Source organism: Populus alba, chromosome 14, assembly GCF_005239225.2.
Source record: "Populus alba chromosome 14, ASM523922v2, whole genome shotgun sequence".
Lineage (NCBI taxonomy): Eukaryota > Viridiplantae > Streptophyta > Magnoliopsida > Malpighiales > Salicaceae > Populus > Populus alba.
The window spans coordinates 5,256,823-5,275,907 of record NC_133297.1 but is presented as its reverse complement, the minus strand read 5'-3'; the positions used below and the strand labels follow the sequence as shown (position 1 = coordinate 5,275,907).

At 30.1% G+C, this 19,085-nt stretch overlaps 2 protein-coding genes across 2 annotated transcripts; both read left to right on the top strand.

Moving 5' to 3' along the window:
• The first annotated feature begins 3,111 nt into the window (after nucleotides 1–3,111).
• On the top strand, nucleotides 3,112–4,301 carry LOC118041334 (cyclin-U2-1). The gene is made up of 2 exons (XM_035048619.2): nucleotides 3,112–3,667; nucleotides 3,839–4,301. Exons 1-2 carry the CDS (start codon nucleotides 3,258–3,260, stop codon nucleotides 4,101–4,103), a joined length of 675 nt encoding a protein of 224 aa, XP_034904510.1. The 5' UTR covers nucleotides 3,112–3,257; the 3' UTR covers nucleotides 4,104–4,301.
• An 11,729-nt stretch (nucleotides 4,302–16,030) lies between these two features.
• LOC118041336 (putative expansin-B2) lies at nucleotides 16,031–17,634 on the top strand. Its single transcript, XM_035048620.2, has 4 exons — nucleotides 16,031–16,270; nucleotides 16,385–16,497; nucleotides 16,663–16,862; nucleotides 17,186–17,634. The coding sequence occupies exons 1-4, from the start codon at nucleotides 16,090–16,092 to the stop codon at nucleotides 17,514–17,516; spliced, it is 825 nt and encodes a 274-aa protein (XP_034904511.1). The 5' UTR covers nucleotides 16,031–16,089; the 3' UTR covers nucleotides 17,517–17,634.
• The last annotated feature ends 1,451 nt before the right edge of the window (nucleotides 17,635–19,085 follow it).

Sequence of the window (19,085 nt, the reverse complement as noted above, 5' to 3'; positions counted from 1 at the left end):
AGCTTCAAATTAATTATTGTTTTTATTCTTTTAATTATTTTGATATGCTAATATTAAAAATAAATTTTAATTTTTAAAAAATAAAAAAAAATTAATTTGATATATTTTTAGTGTAAAACAATTTAAAATGCAACATCTATCAACTTTCCAAACAGGCACCAAATATGTGTTTGATATTGTGGTACACAATGTTTTTTAAAAAGGTTTTTATTTAAAAATATATTAAAATAATTTTTTTTAGATTTTTATATTAGTATAAAAAAATTATTAGAAAATATTAAAAAAAAATATCAATTTGATATATTTTTCAAATCAATAGCAAAAACAAATTATATTCAATTGAAAATAAACAATTTATTCCGAAACTAGCATTTTATTATTTATAACCTATCAGGAGATTACCTAGTTGACGTTGTTAAAAAAACTAATATGAAATAACTATTAAAACTCCGGAATTATTTGAACTCTGGAGGGGGATGTGGCTCCGTCTGCACTATGAATTTTCTTGCTGAAAGTATTTTTAAAAAAATTTAATTTTCTTTTTTAAATTAATATGTTTTTATATTTTCAAATCATTTTGATTTATTGATCTCAAAAATAATTTTAAAAAAAAAAAAAAATATCGGCATGCTTTTTCTAAGTAAAAAAATATTTTAAAAAACAACAACAACCATACTTCCAAATACCCTTAAAAAACTCTCTAAAGTTCTAAACCATTAATTCAACTCTCTCAATTCTTGGGCGTCTGCACTAATAGTAAGTAATAAAATGTAGACTGGCGGATGCGTAGTGTAACTGTGACTACACGATTCACTTAATCTAGCATTCCATGTAATTGGAAGTGTGAATTGGATCTGCAGATGCATAAATTGACCCATTTATTCGTTGCATATAAGATCTCAAAGTGGCATATAATGATCCATAAAGAACAGAGGTGTAACAGGAAATAGATGCAGGGAAGGATTATAATTGAGTTGAAGATGTTGTATTTTGTTAAATAACAGCGTCAGACACAAGGATAGTTTGAACAGAGGCAGTATCGACAAGTGACTCACAGTGCCAAGAGATAAGGTTTTTGCCCGTGAAAGCACAATAGGCACCCACTGATCGTTGATCATCGTGATAAGTCGCCCAATCAGAATCGAAAAATGCTTGAAGATACAAACCAGTTGAGATCTATAGCTTCACAAATACTGCAGTTCATGCTCCGGGCAAGATGGCTACCTCCGGTTACTGCACTCTTGCCAATATCTACCTAAAATTCTTGATACGAATATAAATATAAAATCTATATAAAAGGGCACTCCAATCCCTTTGAATATCTGCTAGGGAAGTGCCTAAAAGACACCTGCTGCATAGGATACAAGGATATATTTATAGAAAAAAAATTAAAAAATTAATTATTGCTTAATGTTGTTGCTGAATATATTAATTAAAAGAATTAGAATCAAATTTGATATTATAATAAACTAAATCCTTACTTTGTTTTTTTGGATAGAACAAAACACAAAATCTGAGAAATGAGAGATTAAAAAAAAATGAAAAGAAGAATGGCTCACCGGACACAAACCAATGGCTCCCTATTGACAACTCTGCCAATGGAAAAAGGTTTTGCTGAGACAATTCGAAAGGTATCAAAGAAGGGCATCTTCAAAGGCGATGGTCACTGTGTGCATCTTCATCTTTTTCAATTTTTGCTCACATCAATTTGTGAATATATTTTTTTGTTTCAAATTGTTCTTCAAGATTTAATTTTTTTTTTAAATTAATATATATATATATATATATATATATATATATATATATCAGCATTAATTGAGTGACGATTTTTTTTCAACATTGTTAGAACCTTGTACGAAGCCAATTGAAGTAAACCATCAAGTTTAATTCTAAATTAATCTAATTTAAAATGATAATATTTAAAATAAAAACTTGATTTGCAAGAAAAAAAACTTGTGACAATATTAAAATTCGCAATAATTATATTTTTTTTCTACAATAAATCCCAAAGATCTTTTAGTTTCTTTGAAATATACTGTCAGTGAAACCAAAATTATCTTTAAACCCATAAAGCTATTAAAATCAAATCAAATTAATTAATTATATTATATATATATATATAAAAAAAATCTACTAAAAGAACATTAACAAATTCGTGAATATTTTTCTTAACTTTCAAAAAAAAAAAAAAAAATTAATGCAGTCCGTTACTATTACAAGCCCGCTGTCGGTGAGCTCAACAGATGGACAAATTTGCAAGTAATAATACACCATCATTTTTGTCTGTACGTTTGCTTTATAAATAGGAGGCAGTAAAATCTTTTAATAGATAATTATGATACTGTCTTTCCTTCCATACACCTTCCAAATGGCCCAAGCTCCATGTCATTTCTCCTTTTCTTTATTCATTGTCGCACCCCATGCATCTATCAATATATAGTGTTATAATTTAAAGTATATTTTATTTAAAAACATATTAAAATAATCTAAATATATATATAAAAAATTAATTTTAAAAAAACCATATTCTCAAATAATCTCTACCAAGTATTTGTTGTCCTGAGTTTTGCTATGCTAGTTGGATTTTTAATTTAACACATGATTTGTTGAAAAATCCAATATGATACAGGGAAAAAATTATTATTCATAAGAAAATATAAGTTTTTTATTTTGTTAGAATAAAAAAAAACGACAAATTAATTGAATCTTTTTATAATCATCTTGCTTTCCTGTTGTTTGGACTTTCCGATTTAACTTACGGGCCAGCAACAACTTAAAGACTTTCCTGTTGTCCCATGGAAAGAAAAAAAAATAAAAAAGTTAAAAAGAAGTTGTTTTTTTTATATAATTTTAGGAAGGGCACTTATTTCCTCCATCTAGTATTTTTTGAGTGCCAACTAATATTTAGAAGTACAGTAATAATTATTTAAAAATATATTAAAATAATTTTTTTATTTTTTAAAAATTATTTTTAATATCAACCAATTAAAATAATTTAAAAATATTAAAAATATATTTATAATTTTTTAAAAAAAAAACACTTTTCCGATAGCATTGCCGCGTATTAATTACATACCCTCACGAGACCGATACCTTTTCTCCCTCACCGTCTCTCTCTCACAAGCCGACAGTACCGAACTTTAAATCTGTCTTTCTGGTATAAAATCCCTTTCAAGACCCTTCATTTTCCACAACAAGAAGTCAGAACTTCCATCGTTTTTATTTCTCTGCCTCTTGAAGACTAGCCAGAGTCTCTAATGGCTACATCTTCTCTTGCAATTTCCCCAAGAAAACTCCGATCTGATCTGTATTCCTATTCCTACCAAAATGACTCAAACAGTACCCCACTAGTCATTGCTGTTCTTGCTTCTCTTATTGAGAGAACCATGGCAAGGAATGAAAGAATTGTCAAGAACTGCACTTGGGCTTTATCTAAAGATACCAGAACTCGAGTCTTTGATAGCCACGAGACACCAGACTTGACAATTCAATCGTATCTTGAGAGAATTTTTCGATACACTCGTGCAGGACCTTCAGTTTATGTTGTTGCCTATGCTTACATTGATCGGTTTTGTCAGGCTAATCCAGAGTTTAGAATCGACGCAAGAAATGTACACAGGCTTCTTATTACTACTATCATGGTGGCTTCTAAATACGTTGAGGACATGTGAGATCTCTATCTTTGTCTTTCCTTTTCTCCTCCTTGTTTTCTGAAACTTCTTTCCTGTTTTTGTGATGATTTTTGGAAATGATTCGGATTGTAAGCAAACAGCTTTCCAAACAGTGAGGTCCTTCTTGGATTTAGTGGTCTAATATAAAAGAATCTATTATTTCTCAGGAATTACAGGAATTCTTATTTTGCAAGAGTTGGGGGATTGACAGCAAATGTAATGAACAAGCTGGAGCTTGAATTCTTGTTCTTGATGGGTTTCAAATTGCATGTGAATGTAAGTGTTTTTGAGAGCTATTGCTGTCATTTAGAGAGGGAAGTAAGCATTGGAGGTGGATACCATATAGAGAAGACTCTGAGATGTGCAGAAGAAATCAAATCAAGGCAACAAGAAGAGAAAGGATATAATCAGATTGCTCGAATTATGTTGTAGAGTAATTTTTGCCCTTGCGATTTTGCCTGCCATGATGGTTACGGGGTAGAGTATTTCTTGTTTGTACATACTGATGTGTAAACTATGTCATGGATTCTTGGCATCCTGGGTTTACTTTTAAAGTAAATACAGATTGCAGTGTGATGTAGCATTATAATTTGGATTTTGAAAGAGATAAATAACTATCGATTTGCTCAATTCTGTTCAATAAAAAAGAATTTTGAATATCAAATTCATGTTATAGTTAAGAACCAGGAATAGTGGCATTGACCGGCAGAAAGTCGCACAATCACTTGATTTCAGCAGCCGTGTAGCATGACTTGAAAATTTCAACCCAAGTCTTACTTCCCAGTTCCCTGTTCTGGTGTGCCCGGAAGAGAGCAAGTAACTAGGTTCTTTTTAATGAGATTAACATAAAAATCCACGAAAAACTGAATCAAACCTGCATTTATTAGCTGTCTTGTTTTTAAAGAAAAACCTTCTTAGCTGCCATTTCACTGTCATCTACCAGTTTGTCAATTGCGTAACCAGCTCGAGGATGAGAAAAGGAGCACATCTCTGTAATTATATAATTATTTAAATAATAGTTTTTTTTCAAATAATTTTTTATTTAAAAATTTATTAAAATAATATTATTTTAAGTTTTAATATTAATATGTTAAAATTAATTAAAAATATCAAAAAATAATAATTTAAATTTAAAAAACACAGTACAACCATGTAATCAATCACCGTCTTAATTGTTTTTGTCTTTACAGTAATTAGGAAGGAAGATAAAAAAGACATAATTAAAGAATGGCTAACTAATTAGACAACGATGGTAATATGCAGCAATTAAGGAAGAGCACTTCATGTAGAAACATCGCCGAAGGCAGGCTACGGCACCCGTACCAATCTATAAGCTAAAATAGCACTATGAGATTAACGTGATAGTTAAGTAGATATGCTTAATTTTTAGCTATTAAGATTTAAAAATCTTTAAAAAATAAATCATGTTAATCCCTTTATCTCTATCCTATGTAGATTATTTATTTATCTTTGACTGGATCTGAAATATAAACCTTATTTTGATGGATAGTTAAACTTGACATGAAAAAAAAAAATATTGGTAAAGCAAGAAGTAGCTGCAAAAACATAAATTAACTGGTTAAATTTCAGGTTTATTTTTAGGATATCATTAATTTGAGTTTTATAAATCTCAGGGTTATTAGAAACTTACATAGTCATTAACTTCAAGGTTTGTAGGATTAATCAAGATACACAAAAGCTGACCCGAACAACCATGTTATTAAATAAAAAAAAAAGTTAAAATCTCAAAACTAGAGCTCTTCTCGTTCATAAATTCTTCTGGGTTCATGGATAATATAAAGCAAGGCAATTGTTTTTGTTCCCTTGATTTTTCTAACAAGATATGCAAGTATCATTACCAACAAAGCTAGTTCAACCATTGACCTAGCTTACTGGATTCTTGTTTGGTTTGGCAACAGTAGCAGTATTTTATGAGAGAACAGTCAGAAGATACATTAAACTAAACTATAGTGTATTTGCCAGCAGAAGACAGGCGGGAAAGAGGAAGGGAGGAGGGCACTGAAGCAACCAAAAACAAATACTAGATAAATCACAGAAGCGTCTCCTGCTTTTGGTAATTAATCAATTGGGCACCGAATTGATCTTTTATAATGTTGTAGCAGCATGTCCTGTTCTAGTGCATCGAGAAAAATAATGCTATGTTTGTTTGTGTCTGATTAAAAGAAGTGCCTCCATCACCTATATACCGACGAGCTGACTGTATATTTCATGCTTCCTAGTTTAATCCGTGTCCAATGGACAGTGCAATACCATGTTCACAAATATAGATTTGTATATTTTGGTCCAATTATTAGGTGAAGATTAATTTAGAGCTACCTTGTGCAATTTCTAGATACTGAAATTTAGTTTTTTTCACTCTGCTATAAAGGTTGCATCCGAAAAAATATCTTAAAAAAAAATTTTTTTTATTCTTGATGTATAAGTAAGTTTAGGTATATTCCCCCCTTAAAAAAAAAAAAACATCAAATCATGGATTAAACTATTTATTTATTCCAATATCAATTAGTCCAAAACCTTTTTTATTTTATCAATTTTCTCAAATATAATCAACATTAAACGACATCATCCCTTCATTCGTCCGTTGTTAATGGTAGTTAAAACATTTCAACTTTGGATGTGATGTATAAGTTTTTCTACAAATGGAGCCATACTTATCCCCAATGTGTTCTAAATGACAATTTTAACATCAAATCATAGTAAAATTCTCCACTTTAATAATAATTTTAGTCCTAAAACTGTTCTTTATGAGAAATTGGGACTTATTTTGGCACTTTGAATTGAAGAACAAAACGAGTACATGCAAATTAGATGGAAATTCTTAATTACCGATGTACAAATACCAACAATAGTTGATGAACAGAGGGGTTATATTGCACTTGGAGTAAGATTGATAAAATCAAGATCTAGGACTCAAATGATAACACACTAGGAGTTACATTGAGATTTCCCCCTTAATTTAGCTGTAATAATTATGACAAATTCACTAATTGTTTGATTGGGTGCCCATCGATCCTTTCCATCTATGTATTAAAGAATATAAACGAGAAAAGGAAATTAGATCGGGTTTTAGAGTTTGTTTCACATGATTTTTTGACTTCCAGTGAGACTCTAGTTCAAAAGTTGTTTTCTATAAATAACTTATAATTAATAAGATAAACTAAAATGACTAACTTAAAAATATGTTTAGTAAAAATAGCTCTAAATAATTTTTTGAAAATATGGTATAAGTTATAAATGATAAATTTTAATTAAATCAGAATTTTGACTGATTGAATAATAAAATTTTAATTTAAATAAAACATATTTATAATCAAATAATTTATAACTTCTTTGAGTTAAAAACTAAAAAATAATTTAAATCAATTTACAAAAATAATCAAAAGCTCAAGTGGGCGAAAGGGGCGAGGTCCCATGAGAGATCTAATCAAACACTTGCATCTTTTGCTTATCAAATAACACTGTGCGCATTATTTTGGGGCTAAAAGCAACTACTTTTTTCTTAACTACAAGGAGCTGGTTGGCGTAAAGGGCACCTCTCTCTAACCTCTGTTGATGATTTCGATGTACGGATTGCCCATAAATTAAAATGGGACATGATTGGTGGTGGATCCTATAATTTGAGGCATCCCATCGATTTGTTGTTGAATGAAATCGAACAATTTTCAGAGTCCCAATGCAAGATTAATAAAGTATTGGGTGGCAATATTTCTGGTAAAAAAAAATATAGGGCAGGAGAAAGAAGGAAGAAACCTGGGTTTTGTGCTGTGCAATGCATATAATTTTCAAGGCACAAATGTAGTTTATTTGTTTTATGTTTTAAAAGTATTTATAAAAAAATTTTAATTTTATTTTATTATTTTAATTTTAATTTTTTTTTTTGTATTTTTAGACCATTTTAATTGATATACTAATATAAAACAAATTAAAATATATATATATATATATATATTATTTTTGATGTCTATTTTAGAGTAAAATATATTTTGAAAACTAACAATTATCATACTATTAAACATATTTTTAATAGCGTTCTAAGTTGTTGCTTTTCAAGATATTATTTTAACTAAAAATATATGAAAATAATTTTTTTTATTTTTTAAATTTTATTTTTAATATTAACATGTTAAAGTAATCTAAAAACAAAAAAAATTAAAAGAAATAAAATAAATAATTCTAAGTTTTTGTTTACAATGCTTTTAAAACGAAAAATAAACATGTTATATGCTATCATTGTTTACGAACACTTTCTACATGGAATCACATTTTCAACTCTAAACCTCTTTACTTTAATGATAACACAGCTAAGATTGTCTCCTGTCAACAGTCAACACACCTTCATTTCATAATTAGTAATCTCCAATTATGTTCTGTGACTCGAGCTCCTTTCCCAAGCTCCCGCTCCACCCATCTCAACCTCAACTCACTTGAGTTGAACCCAGCTTGTTCTGCCTTACGACGAGTGCCTTTTTCTGACGTGGAATTCCTTTGTGTGTGATAACTTGAGATTATCACATTTCACTTTATCTCGACTTCATATGATAATCTTTTTTTTTACTACATACTGAAAAAATTGAAGATAGTATTTAAGGCAAGAAAAAATCATGCACGGTCCTTCTGTGTTTACGACGTGATTGGAGAAAGATTCTGGTTTGTCTTTAGTTAGAAGTAGAGGAGTTGATTTAATCCGGTTTAAATTAAGTATTTATTTGATCAAATGTTGAAAGAAGAAGGGCCAAGCTGCCTTTTGGCAAATACTTAAGCCCATTGTATTTGAACGAGCCACGAACGAAAATTTGCTGAATGGGCACTGGATAAGTTGAACGAGCTCCTGGCATCAGATAAGTTTAATTTTAGAAATATGAATTGGAGGCACTTCATCATTTGATTTTGTTGTCTTGTACATACATGGAATAAGCTAAACTTTAGGGGGCACATTTGTAGTTCATCGATTAAACACGTACTTTATAACTATTTTACATGCACTTCCGATTAATTTTGCATTTAACACCAAAAAATAAATATGATAGCATTTTTACGTGTTTTTGGACATAAAAATATTTTAGTTATAAAATTAGAAATTTATGTATATATTTAATTAAATAAATTAAAAATTATTTATTTAGCCGAAACAAGTTATAAAGCCAAATTCCTATCCACTTGAAGTTAACTTGTTAAATGCGTAACTAGAGTCATAGACTCGATTGTGTTCAGTAATTCATTTTTATAATCTTTAGTTTAACAATATGATTAAAAAAAAATGTTTATAAAGTCAAGAATCAAATAAATATCAGAGTATTTGAAATTATGATAAACTCATAAATATTAAACCGAAACAAATCATGTTGTCTAATTAAAAATTAGTAAAATATTAATTGATCAAATCTTTCTTTTTTAAAATAAATTAAGAAATATTAATAAAGATATTGTGGGTGGTCAAATTAGAAAAAGAAAAACCAATCAAAAAAATAAAAATAAAAATTAAAAAAAAAAGGCTCAAATGCATAGGCCCAAACACTTCACAAGCCTAGTTTTGTTTAATTTCTTTTTTTTATGGGGTAGACGACCTATTGTTCACTCCAACTTTTTTGAAAAAAAATAAAAACAAGTGATGTATTGTTTACCTTACCTCATATTTCAACTATTGTGGTGGCTAGAAAATCGAATCTTATATTTTTTTAAATAAAATCCCATTTTTTAACTCATGTTTGACCAAAAACATTTTAAACACTTTGACAAACTTGTACATGGCTTTAAATAACCTAAAAATCAATTCAAAAACCCAAAGTCAATTCAAAACTAAAAAACTACTCGAGTTTAAATTTGTTATCCCAAGCAAAGTTAAGGGTAAAAAAAACTTAGGATAAACTCTTCTCGTCGAATGGAATATATCAACACCAAAATTAACTTTTTTTTCATGGTTGAAATCAGTATCAACCACTACTTTTTCTCTCTACCATCAAAATTCAATCACTTTCTTTCTCCCCTCTTAAATCAGAGACTAAAAAATAAAAATAAATAAAGTTTTGGATGTGAATTGATTTTTTGAAAAAAATGGAGGATCCCAAAGTTTATAAATTGAAAAATATGAGGACCAAAGAGTACTTTTTAATCAAATTTCAAAAAAACAATCTATTTTCACTGTTTTTTTCTCCCTAGTCCTCCTCCTTTAAATCTTGTCAATGGTTAACAATTTTGAAACAATTGGACTTTAAACCTATAATGCAATCACCTAAACAAAGGTAGAAGGGCCTAAATAAAAAAAAATAATAAAAAAAAATTGAAGTGAGTCGTCCACTGTGAAATGTGAAATGTGAGATGGTGAATAATATACTTGGCTACTATGAAACTCACACACAGTTTAAAGTTTTTTTTTTTTAATTTTATTGCCAGTTATCCACAACTCTCGAAACTTCAACCAATATCAGATTCCTTTTTATAGTTATAAAAATTGGTCTAGACTACATAGGTTAACTAGATGCTTTATCGATTTGAAATTTGATTTCGATTAAGTTTTATTTAAGACTGAATTGCTTTTTACCTAAATTTTGTTTGAGAAAAAACTGAAACAAAATCATTTTATTAAAAAAAATTCAAAATAAAATAGTTTTAGATTTTAAAAAAGAAGAAGAGAGGGTTAACTTGCGGATTGATAAAACGAACCCGCAGCCTCACTATATATATCTATGCAAATACTATATATTTCTTGCTATAATGGCGTATGCTTGCAGTTGCACTAAAAAAATAAGAAAAAAAACAGGAAAAAAAAAAAAAAAAAAACCTTAATACAGATGCATCCTGAATTATGTCCGCCCTGATTTTTCTCATGTAAATTGTTTGATGAGGTCATAAAATAAATGAAGTTGGTACAATACCAAGAAAATGAAGATTGCAGCCGTCCCCAAAACAAATCTAAAAAGAGAAAACATTTGGGTCATACTAAAAATGAGGTCCAGGAAAAGCCCAGGTAGACGCAGCTGGATTGGACCCAGTCGAAAGATTTACCAAACCGATATTAAGCCCAATACAAATCCCGTTGAACCTGGTCTATGCTTATATCCTGGGCCATTTGGCTCTGCAGAGGAGTACACTCTTCATAGGCAACTAGCATTCTTCATTACCAAGAAAAAACAACTAACATTCTAATGTTTTCTTTTTAATTTTTGGTCACGAAGGAGAGATTATAATCTGAAGTAATTTGAAGAGAGGGAGAAGTGGATGCCTGCTGCGCTATGGATTCAATGGGGGCGTTGGCCTTTGCTAACTTGCTATGCGTTCTGAGACCATCGGAGTTCTATGTATTTATTATTTTAATAACGGGCCTGCCTTGTCCCTTCCGTTTACCATGCGATCGATAAGCTCTAGCAGGAAGGGTTCAAAACTAGTGAGAGTGAGAGAGAGAGAGAGAGAGAGAGAGAGAGCAGAAGTCCGCCTACAAATAGAAGACGGAGCATTATGTTTGCCATCCACAGGACATAATCTAATCTAAATTAAATGATCACTACCAACATAGTTATGAAAATCTTAGTTGCAGATCCTTAAATATTGATTTATCAACTCGAATCATGGTTTTATCTAGGACTGTACTTTTATTATTAAAATAATATTTAATTTTATCTTTAAAAATTATAATTTAAGTTAATTGATCGATTTATTGCTCAACTTTAATCCAGGTATTGAACCGACTCGAATTCTAGTTGGAATATCCTACAATTAATTATCAAAAACAAAGAACACAAAGAAAAATAAAATAAACAACCCTTGAATACCTCAACTGTTAGGCTTTCAAATAGCTAGTTAGCTGTGTTAAATTAGCTGATTCGGAATCAAGAAACAATTAGTACAAGTAGGACTGTACACATATCAAAATTTTCTAGGTCTGTACTTTTGTTAGGACTATAGACCTATCAACTTGAATCACAGTTTTATTTAGGACTGTACTTTTGTTATTAAAATGATATTTAGTTTTATTTTTAAAAATTATAATTTAAGTTAATTAATTGATTTATTGATCAACTTGTAATCCAATATTAAACCGAATCGACTTAGATCTTACAATTAATTATGACCATCATATTTATAATTTGTAAAAACCACTTCGTCTAGGTTTTTAGAATTTTAACATTAACTTACATGTTTTCTATTTTTACTTCCAATTTTTTTCAAAAACAAAGAGCTAAAGAAATAAAATAAAATAAACAACTCTTAAATACCTCAATTATTAGGCTTTCGAATAGCTAATTAGCTGTGTTAAATTAGTTGATTTGGAACCAATTAGTACAAGCAGAATGTAGACCTATCAAAATTTTCTTTTGGAGGAGAGAAAAACATGTTGGTATTTTGAAGGAGCATGTCTTATTCATGGAAAACATTTACAAAAGACAAACCATCAACATTTTTTCTCCGTGACTTCGGAACTCGGACCATATTTTTTACATTTTCAACATCCATGTACAAAATGCATCGTGTTATTCAAATTCTAAAGAATGAAGAACCAATCGCTCCGTTGATGAATGTCTAGCATGTTTCTAATCTTTGAAATAATTTAGGCTGCAATTACTGAAAGACAGAGAATATTGTAAGGATAATTTGAAAGTTTAGGTTACTTTCACATGGAAACTTGTTTTCTAAGATAAAGTTTGTGATTTTATCATGTCTTGAGTTGTTAGCTTAGCTCTTAATAATTTTATATTGTATTTTAATATATTTTTTAGAATAAATATTTTTAAAATTAAACAGATCTGTCACAATCTTATATTTAATTTTAGAACAAAAAGTGAAGCCGAAAGATTTGAATTCATTAATGTTAGGTCACAAAAGCTCTATTATTAGAGAGATTGAACTGGTTCAGTAGTGTTCAATATTTGAGAAGGAAACCATCGTGCATGGGGCGTGAATACTTTCCTCTTGGCCTCCATGTCTTTCAAAACCTATCTCAGGATGTCTTCTATGCTGCTTTCTTAATTCTAACAGGGATAATCCTACGTTGAAGCTATTTTGGGCTTCTGTCCCGTCCATAATAATAAAAAATGTTGAATGCCTATATATCTCAAAATATTCATTTATGTGCATTTTCTGACTTTCCATATGTCGCCAGGCCCAGAAATATCATTTTTGGTGATTGTAGAAGTTCCTTGCCTCAAAGTATATATCCATTCACAGGCACCTCCTGATCGCGTTTCTTCTCCTCTGGAAATTATTTGAGTTACTTTCTGTTTCATCCATTAAAATGTTGCCCAATAGGGTTTTGATGCAAGTGTTAAACGCTTGCATGTGCATTTTTTTGGAGATCCATTTTCTGTTTCGCCTACCAGCAATTTGTCCGTGAGGATATTTCCTCGCCACTTTGGAAGCCCTGTCTAATTCTTCCTCAAATGAAAACGATGGCCATGTGCAGCTTCTATTTCCCTTTGTTGAATAAAAAAGAAAATTCTATTTTAATTCTCCTTCAAGTCTAATCTTGACAATGATAGCCACGTGTGGGTCTTGCTTGATTCATGCTAGAATTAGTCAAGACAAAAACCCCATTAATTTATTGCAGAAACCACGATCAAATCACTGTTGTCAATGTAATTGATCTTATATACTAGCTCCTATTCACAAAAAAAAAAAAAAAAAAAAACAGCTTTAGCATGCTAATCTCATTCAAGTTAATTAGTTAAATGTGAACATTGATAATTCTATACATTATTATAGGTTTAACAATAGCAAGGTTGCTAGCTAGCTTGGTTAAATGCAAGGTTTGCTCAAATTATATGGTTGAGTCACTTGATGGATGTTAACTAGCTAGCTTGGTTGCCCTATATAATCTTGGAAAAATATTGGATTTGATATGAAATGCAACTAGTATTTTTTTTTTTTTTAAAAATAAAACTACCCATCCACTTAATTTAAAATATATGCACTGATTAATTAACAAGCACATATTAAAGTTGATATAATTTTCATTACTATTTTCATTTTGTTAAATGGCTTAAATAACATTAACTTTATTATAATTGTCAATCATTCATTATATTTTGATGGAATACAGAATGAACTTCTTGATTAAATAATTACAAAAAAAAAAAAAAAATGTCAAGATGGCATCATCGACGTGAATAATAAGTGTAATCACAAGTAACACAATTAAATAGATAATAAACCCCCCCCCTCCCCCCAATCCCCGCCAAATATTACGTGCTGTTATTTTCGAATGATGTGGATGCTCACGTGGAAAGTAGGTGGGTTCATCTCGACCATTCGATCAGGATTGAGGTATGTTTTTCAACGGCCTAGAACCCCCATTAACGGCAAAATCAAAGAACAATTTTCGCTTTCAAATTACAACTGCAAAATCTTTACGAGGAAGAACCGCATCCCCTTGAAGACGGAACCTTGTCACATTGGAAGAAAACGTAGGAAACGTACACAAAACATGTAGGACCCACTAATAAAACGGGTCCATGATAACGGCCTAGTGGGCCCATTGCATAGAATAACCGTCTCAACTAGCAACCGTCATGGTTTATCAAGTTGTCGTTGATTAAATTATTACAGTAAAGAGACCCAATAATAAAAGATTACGAGTCAAATTAAGAAGCCATTAAGAGATATGACAGTGCTGAGAGTTAGTTGAGGTTTCAGTGTTATTTTAATAATTTCTTAAATGTAGGCAATGAGCGTTTATTAAATTCGCGTGAAAGAATAAAAAATGAATTAAAATGTTCAATTGCAAGGAATATTTTCATATGAATGCATCCATTTAGGATTTTTTAAAAATTTGATTAGATAGATAGTTAGATAGATATTTAGTATTAATGTGTAAAAACTAGTTCCAAGATTTTTTTATTAAGAAAAGATGATAAAATTTTTAACTTTTATAAAAATACGGTGTTTGAAAATATAATAGTAGTTATTTTTTATTTTTTATTTATAAATACATAAAAATAATATATATATATATATATATTATTATTAAGTTTATTTTTAACATCAGCATGTTAAAATAATTTTAAAATATAAAAAATTTAATTTAAATATAAAAAATTGAATTTTGACCAACTTTTATTTAAATCGCAATCTTAAACGGAGGCTAAACCATTAATATAACAACGGCATGAATTTTTTTAAAATTCTTTTTATTAAAAAATAAAATTAAAAGAAAAGATTAACTAAAATATTTTAAAAATAAAATTTTAAAATAATTCTCTTCATCCGTCTCATTCCTTCTAATGATGTGCAATAGTACTAGAGCTATCTTTAGCATTATTATAAATTTAAGATGTTTTATTAAAAAAAAAAAAGCAAGAAAGAAAATGGAAAGGAAAACTGCCTGCGAAAATAATCAGAAAGGTCCTTTTAAATTTACATTAATGAAAGATTGAGAAAATTAAACTCCGTTAAATTAGAAGACTTGCCCTTTATGGAAATTTAATTAGCACTGTGTCTCTGATAAACAATAAAGTAAATATAATTCATGTTGAATATTACGTGATTAACAAACTTGAAAAATGAAACGAATTAATTTTTTATAATATCATCAGAAGAAGGAATTAAAGGGCATTATATTTCAAAGTTAACTCTCTTTTTTTTGTTCATTCTCAAATTTAATTTCAAATAGCCTGCTAATGTATTGAAACAATTTAAGTAAAAACCAGCTAATTAAAGCTTAATCTCAAAAAATTGGAAAAATTAAAACCCTTAAATTCAGGTATCATTTTCACAATTTACTCATACTTAATTTTAGGTGGCATTTGACTCTAATAAGTTTCAAATATTAGGCCTCTTTCCATTGAAAAAGAAATTGACCCGTGCTGCGTTTTACTATTTTAATTTTTAATTCAAAACACATGGAAATTACTACACTCGCGACATAATATTTAATTCGTCTTGAATAAACTGATAATTGAAATCTGTCAAGGAAATCTTATATATATATATATATATATATATATATATATATATATATATCTGCTGTCCAGCTCCAAAACATTAATTAGCTCGATGGTTAAAAATATTTATTTCTTTTTATTAATTTTTTTAATTTAATCTTTAATATCAACTTTCAAAGAAACATATTTTTCTAAATATATATTATCTATATGTGAGATCTATCTTTAAAATCTAAGATTGTTTCATATATATATATATATATATATATATATATATATATATATATATATATATGGGTCCTTCTTAAGAGCGTGCACTTTACGTGTCTTACAATTTGTCTTGTAACTTGAAAAAATGGAACTCAATCTCATTATGCCACGTGCCCACTCATGCTTGTACTCATTTGGAACCATGCAGAGCTCTCTTTCTATAAATACGAGTCTATTTTTCCATTTAGACCCATCATCAAAACAACAACATTGCTATTGATTACAGTAGCAGTTCCTTGATACATCAATAATTCACTATGGCTATAATTTCCTTTCAAAATTCATTACTTCTCCCCATTATTCTAGCTTTCTTTTTGGTGAACTCCTGCCACTGCTTCCATCCCAAGCTCTTCAATGTCTCAAAGATACAATCTAATTCTGATTGGTCGCCTGCTGGAGCTACTTGGTATGGCAGTCCCACTGGTGCTGGAAGTGATGGTAATTGAAATAGAGACTGAAACATCATGAATGAATGAATCCTTGCTGCCTCTTTTCCAATTTATAAAGAGAGTACTGTGTTAGGTTTTTCATATTTTGTGTGTGCATGCGTAGGTGGAGCTTGTGGCTATGGGAATGCTGTGGAGCAAGCACCATTCTCTTCACTTATATCAGCTGGAGGCGATTCTATATACAAATCAGGCCAGGGGTGTGGAGCTTGTTATCAGGTGAACCATGTTTGCTCATAACTTGCTAGTTTAATTTCTATATATGTATACCAAATACTTTTTAAACAAGTAGATGAATGAAGATTGAATCGTTAATTGTTAGAAATAAATATTATCTTTAACCTGTGCCTTATCTAATATGCTGGTCCAATTTTAATTAATTAGGTGAAATGCACGTCGAGTTCGAATGCTGCATGCTCAGGGAACCCAGTTACTGTGGTTATCACAGATCAGTGTCCTGGAGGCCCCTGTGCCCAGGAATCTTTTCATTTTGATTTGAGTGGCACTGCTTTTGGGGCCATGGCAATATCTGGCAAGGAAGATCAACTTCGTAATGCTGGAGTCTTGCAAATTGAACATCAAAGGTACTTCAATTTGTGAGAGAAATGGGGGAGGAGATAAGAAGGGGGGGAAAGTATTCCTACGCACAATATTTAGTCAATTTTTATAATTATTATTGCAACCAAAGTCTTCTGTTTATTTTATTCAAGCATACATCCAGTCAAGCATATTTAACTTGAGTTTTTTATTACCATATTTTGCGGGCATGGACTTTTCATTATGATTACTAATCCCAGATAAATTTAAAAATATTTTAAGCACCATCTCTATTAGAATATTATCAGAATGGATCGATTTGTTTCAAGTATCAATTTTGGTCTAATAATGCATCGTTATTGGCTTGCAGGGTCCCATGCAACTGGCCTGGCAAGACGGTGACCTTCCATGTTGATTCTGGATCAAACCCTTACTACTTTGCAACTTTAGTTGAATACGAAGATGGAGATGGTGACCTCAAATCCGTGGAATTAAAACAGGCATTGAATTCAGATTCATGGGTTCCCATGCAAAAATCATGGGGTGCTGTTTGGAAGCTCGACGCAGGCTCGTTGTTACGTGCCCCGCTTTCTATTAAGCTAACATCTCTCGAGTCCGGCAAGACCATTGTAGCTAGCGGTGTAATTCCGGCAGGATGGGCACCCGGACAAACTTATAGATCACTGGTTAATTTTAATTAGTGGTTAATTGCTACATGAAAGCTACAGTTCCATATGGAGCAGATCATATGCATGTGCGTATGTATGTATGTTCCAAGGAACATGGAATCTTATTATAAAGGATGAATGATTAGCTTTACCACGTGGGCATTTCTCTCATCACTTTTTAGTTTTTACCTTGTCTTTAAACTGAGAGGTACACAACTAACTTGTCATCACGTCATGGCACTTTTTACTTTGTCTTTAAACCGAGAGGTATATAAGTAACTTGTCATCACGTCATGGTACCTTTTATCTTGTCTGTTTGTTTGGTAATATGGTAATATTTTTAAAATTTATTTTTATTTAAAAAATATATTAAAATAATTGATTTTAAATTTTCATTTAATTTCTAACATTGATAAATTAAAATTATTAAAAAATATTCATTTTATATTTTTTTTAAGCTAAACTTATTTTTAAAATACATCTAAATATATTTCCAAACATAAAATTAAATAGAGCAGAAAGCTTGTATAACACATTAGACTTTAATGGAGGATAATGTGAATTAAACTCTCTATTTTATGGGCTAATACGTAAGTAAGGTTTGACAATCACATAAACTTGATTTTATTATGAAGGGTTTGGAAAAGACTATTTTCTCTTTATTTTTTCTTTCAATTAGACTGGTCAACTTTTATTTTTATTCATGTGTCATGAAAATCGCAATGTGTTTGTGCTCTTATTTTGAGTATTAATAAAAATAATTTTTTTAATAAAAAATAGTGTTAATCTCGATGTTTTTCCTGGGAGGAAGTAGTGTTGAATGGAGGTTTGTTCGTATATATAGAGGAATCGATATTCAATTTTCATGTGATGTCTATGATCCCTTGTATTTTTATCCCACACAATAATCCAAGAAAAATATCAAGAGTAAAGTAAAGAAACAAAATAAACACAAACTGAAAATTATCAATTTGTCCTTAATTAATTTCTGATACTATATATATCCTGCTTAGTAAATATTATATCATTGCTTTTTACCTCACACTTTCAGAATATTTGGATCTAATTGCGGCTTGTGGCTTTATAGATCATAAAATATTTTTGTTTTTATTACTCTTAAATAAAGTTTGGGCAGAAACTCGGGTTGCCAGAATATGGGTCGCGTCTGAATTATGAGCCCATATAATGGTTGGTGGTCCACGAAGTCGCGGCCTTGTTTTAAGCGGCAAAGCCTGACAAAAAACTCTTCGTCCAGGCAATCACGCCACTGCTTATACAACCTAGCCCGACCATTTCACAAAAAAAAAAAAATTAAAAAAAAATTGTAAATGGGTCGATTCCAAAGGACCCTCTCCCAAATTCAGTCCTTTTCTTCGTGCACATGGGAGAGACGACAGGTAGTTTTCACTTGTCAATTCAATAACACCGTGAGATAATAAGAAACAAGAGTCAAGACACTGGATATATCAACTGGATTTTTAGTAGATAATGATATTTTGTCGCATCAAGAGTAAAATTAATAGTAAAATCAATTAGTGGAAAACAAGTAAAAAATGAGGACTATGAGTAAGATTTTGGGTATGGAGAAAAATAAAAGGTAAA

What these genes read in the sequence shown, in the direction of transcription:
- LOC118041334 (XM_035048619.2), top strand. Translation starts at nt 3,258, where the DNA reads ATGGCTACATCTTCTCTTGCAATTTCCCCAAGAAAACTCCGATCTGAT. An exon ending in TCTAAATACGTTGAGGACAT is followed by an intron (nt 3,668 to 3,838) that starts GTGAGATCTCTA and finishes ATTATTTCTCAG; the next exon opens with GAATTACAGGAATTCTTATT.
- LOC118041336 (XM_035048620.2), top strand. Translation starts at nt 16,090, where the DNA reads ATGGCTATAATTTCCTTTCAAAATTCATTACTTCTCCCCATTATTCTA. An exon ending in CACTGGTGCTGGAAGTGATG is followed by an intron (nt 16,271 to 16,384) that starts GTAATTGAAATA and finishes GTGCATGCGTAG; the next exon opens with GTGGAGCTTGTGGCTATGGG. An exon ending in TTGCAAATTGAACATCAAAG is followed by an intron (nt 16,863 to 17,185) that starts GTACTTCAATTT and finishes ATTGGCTTGCAG; the next exon opens with GGTCCCATGCAACTGGCCTG.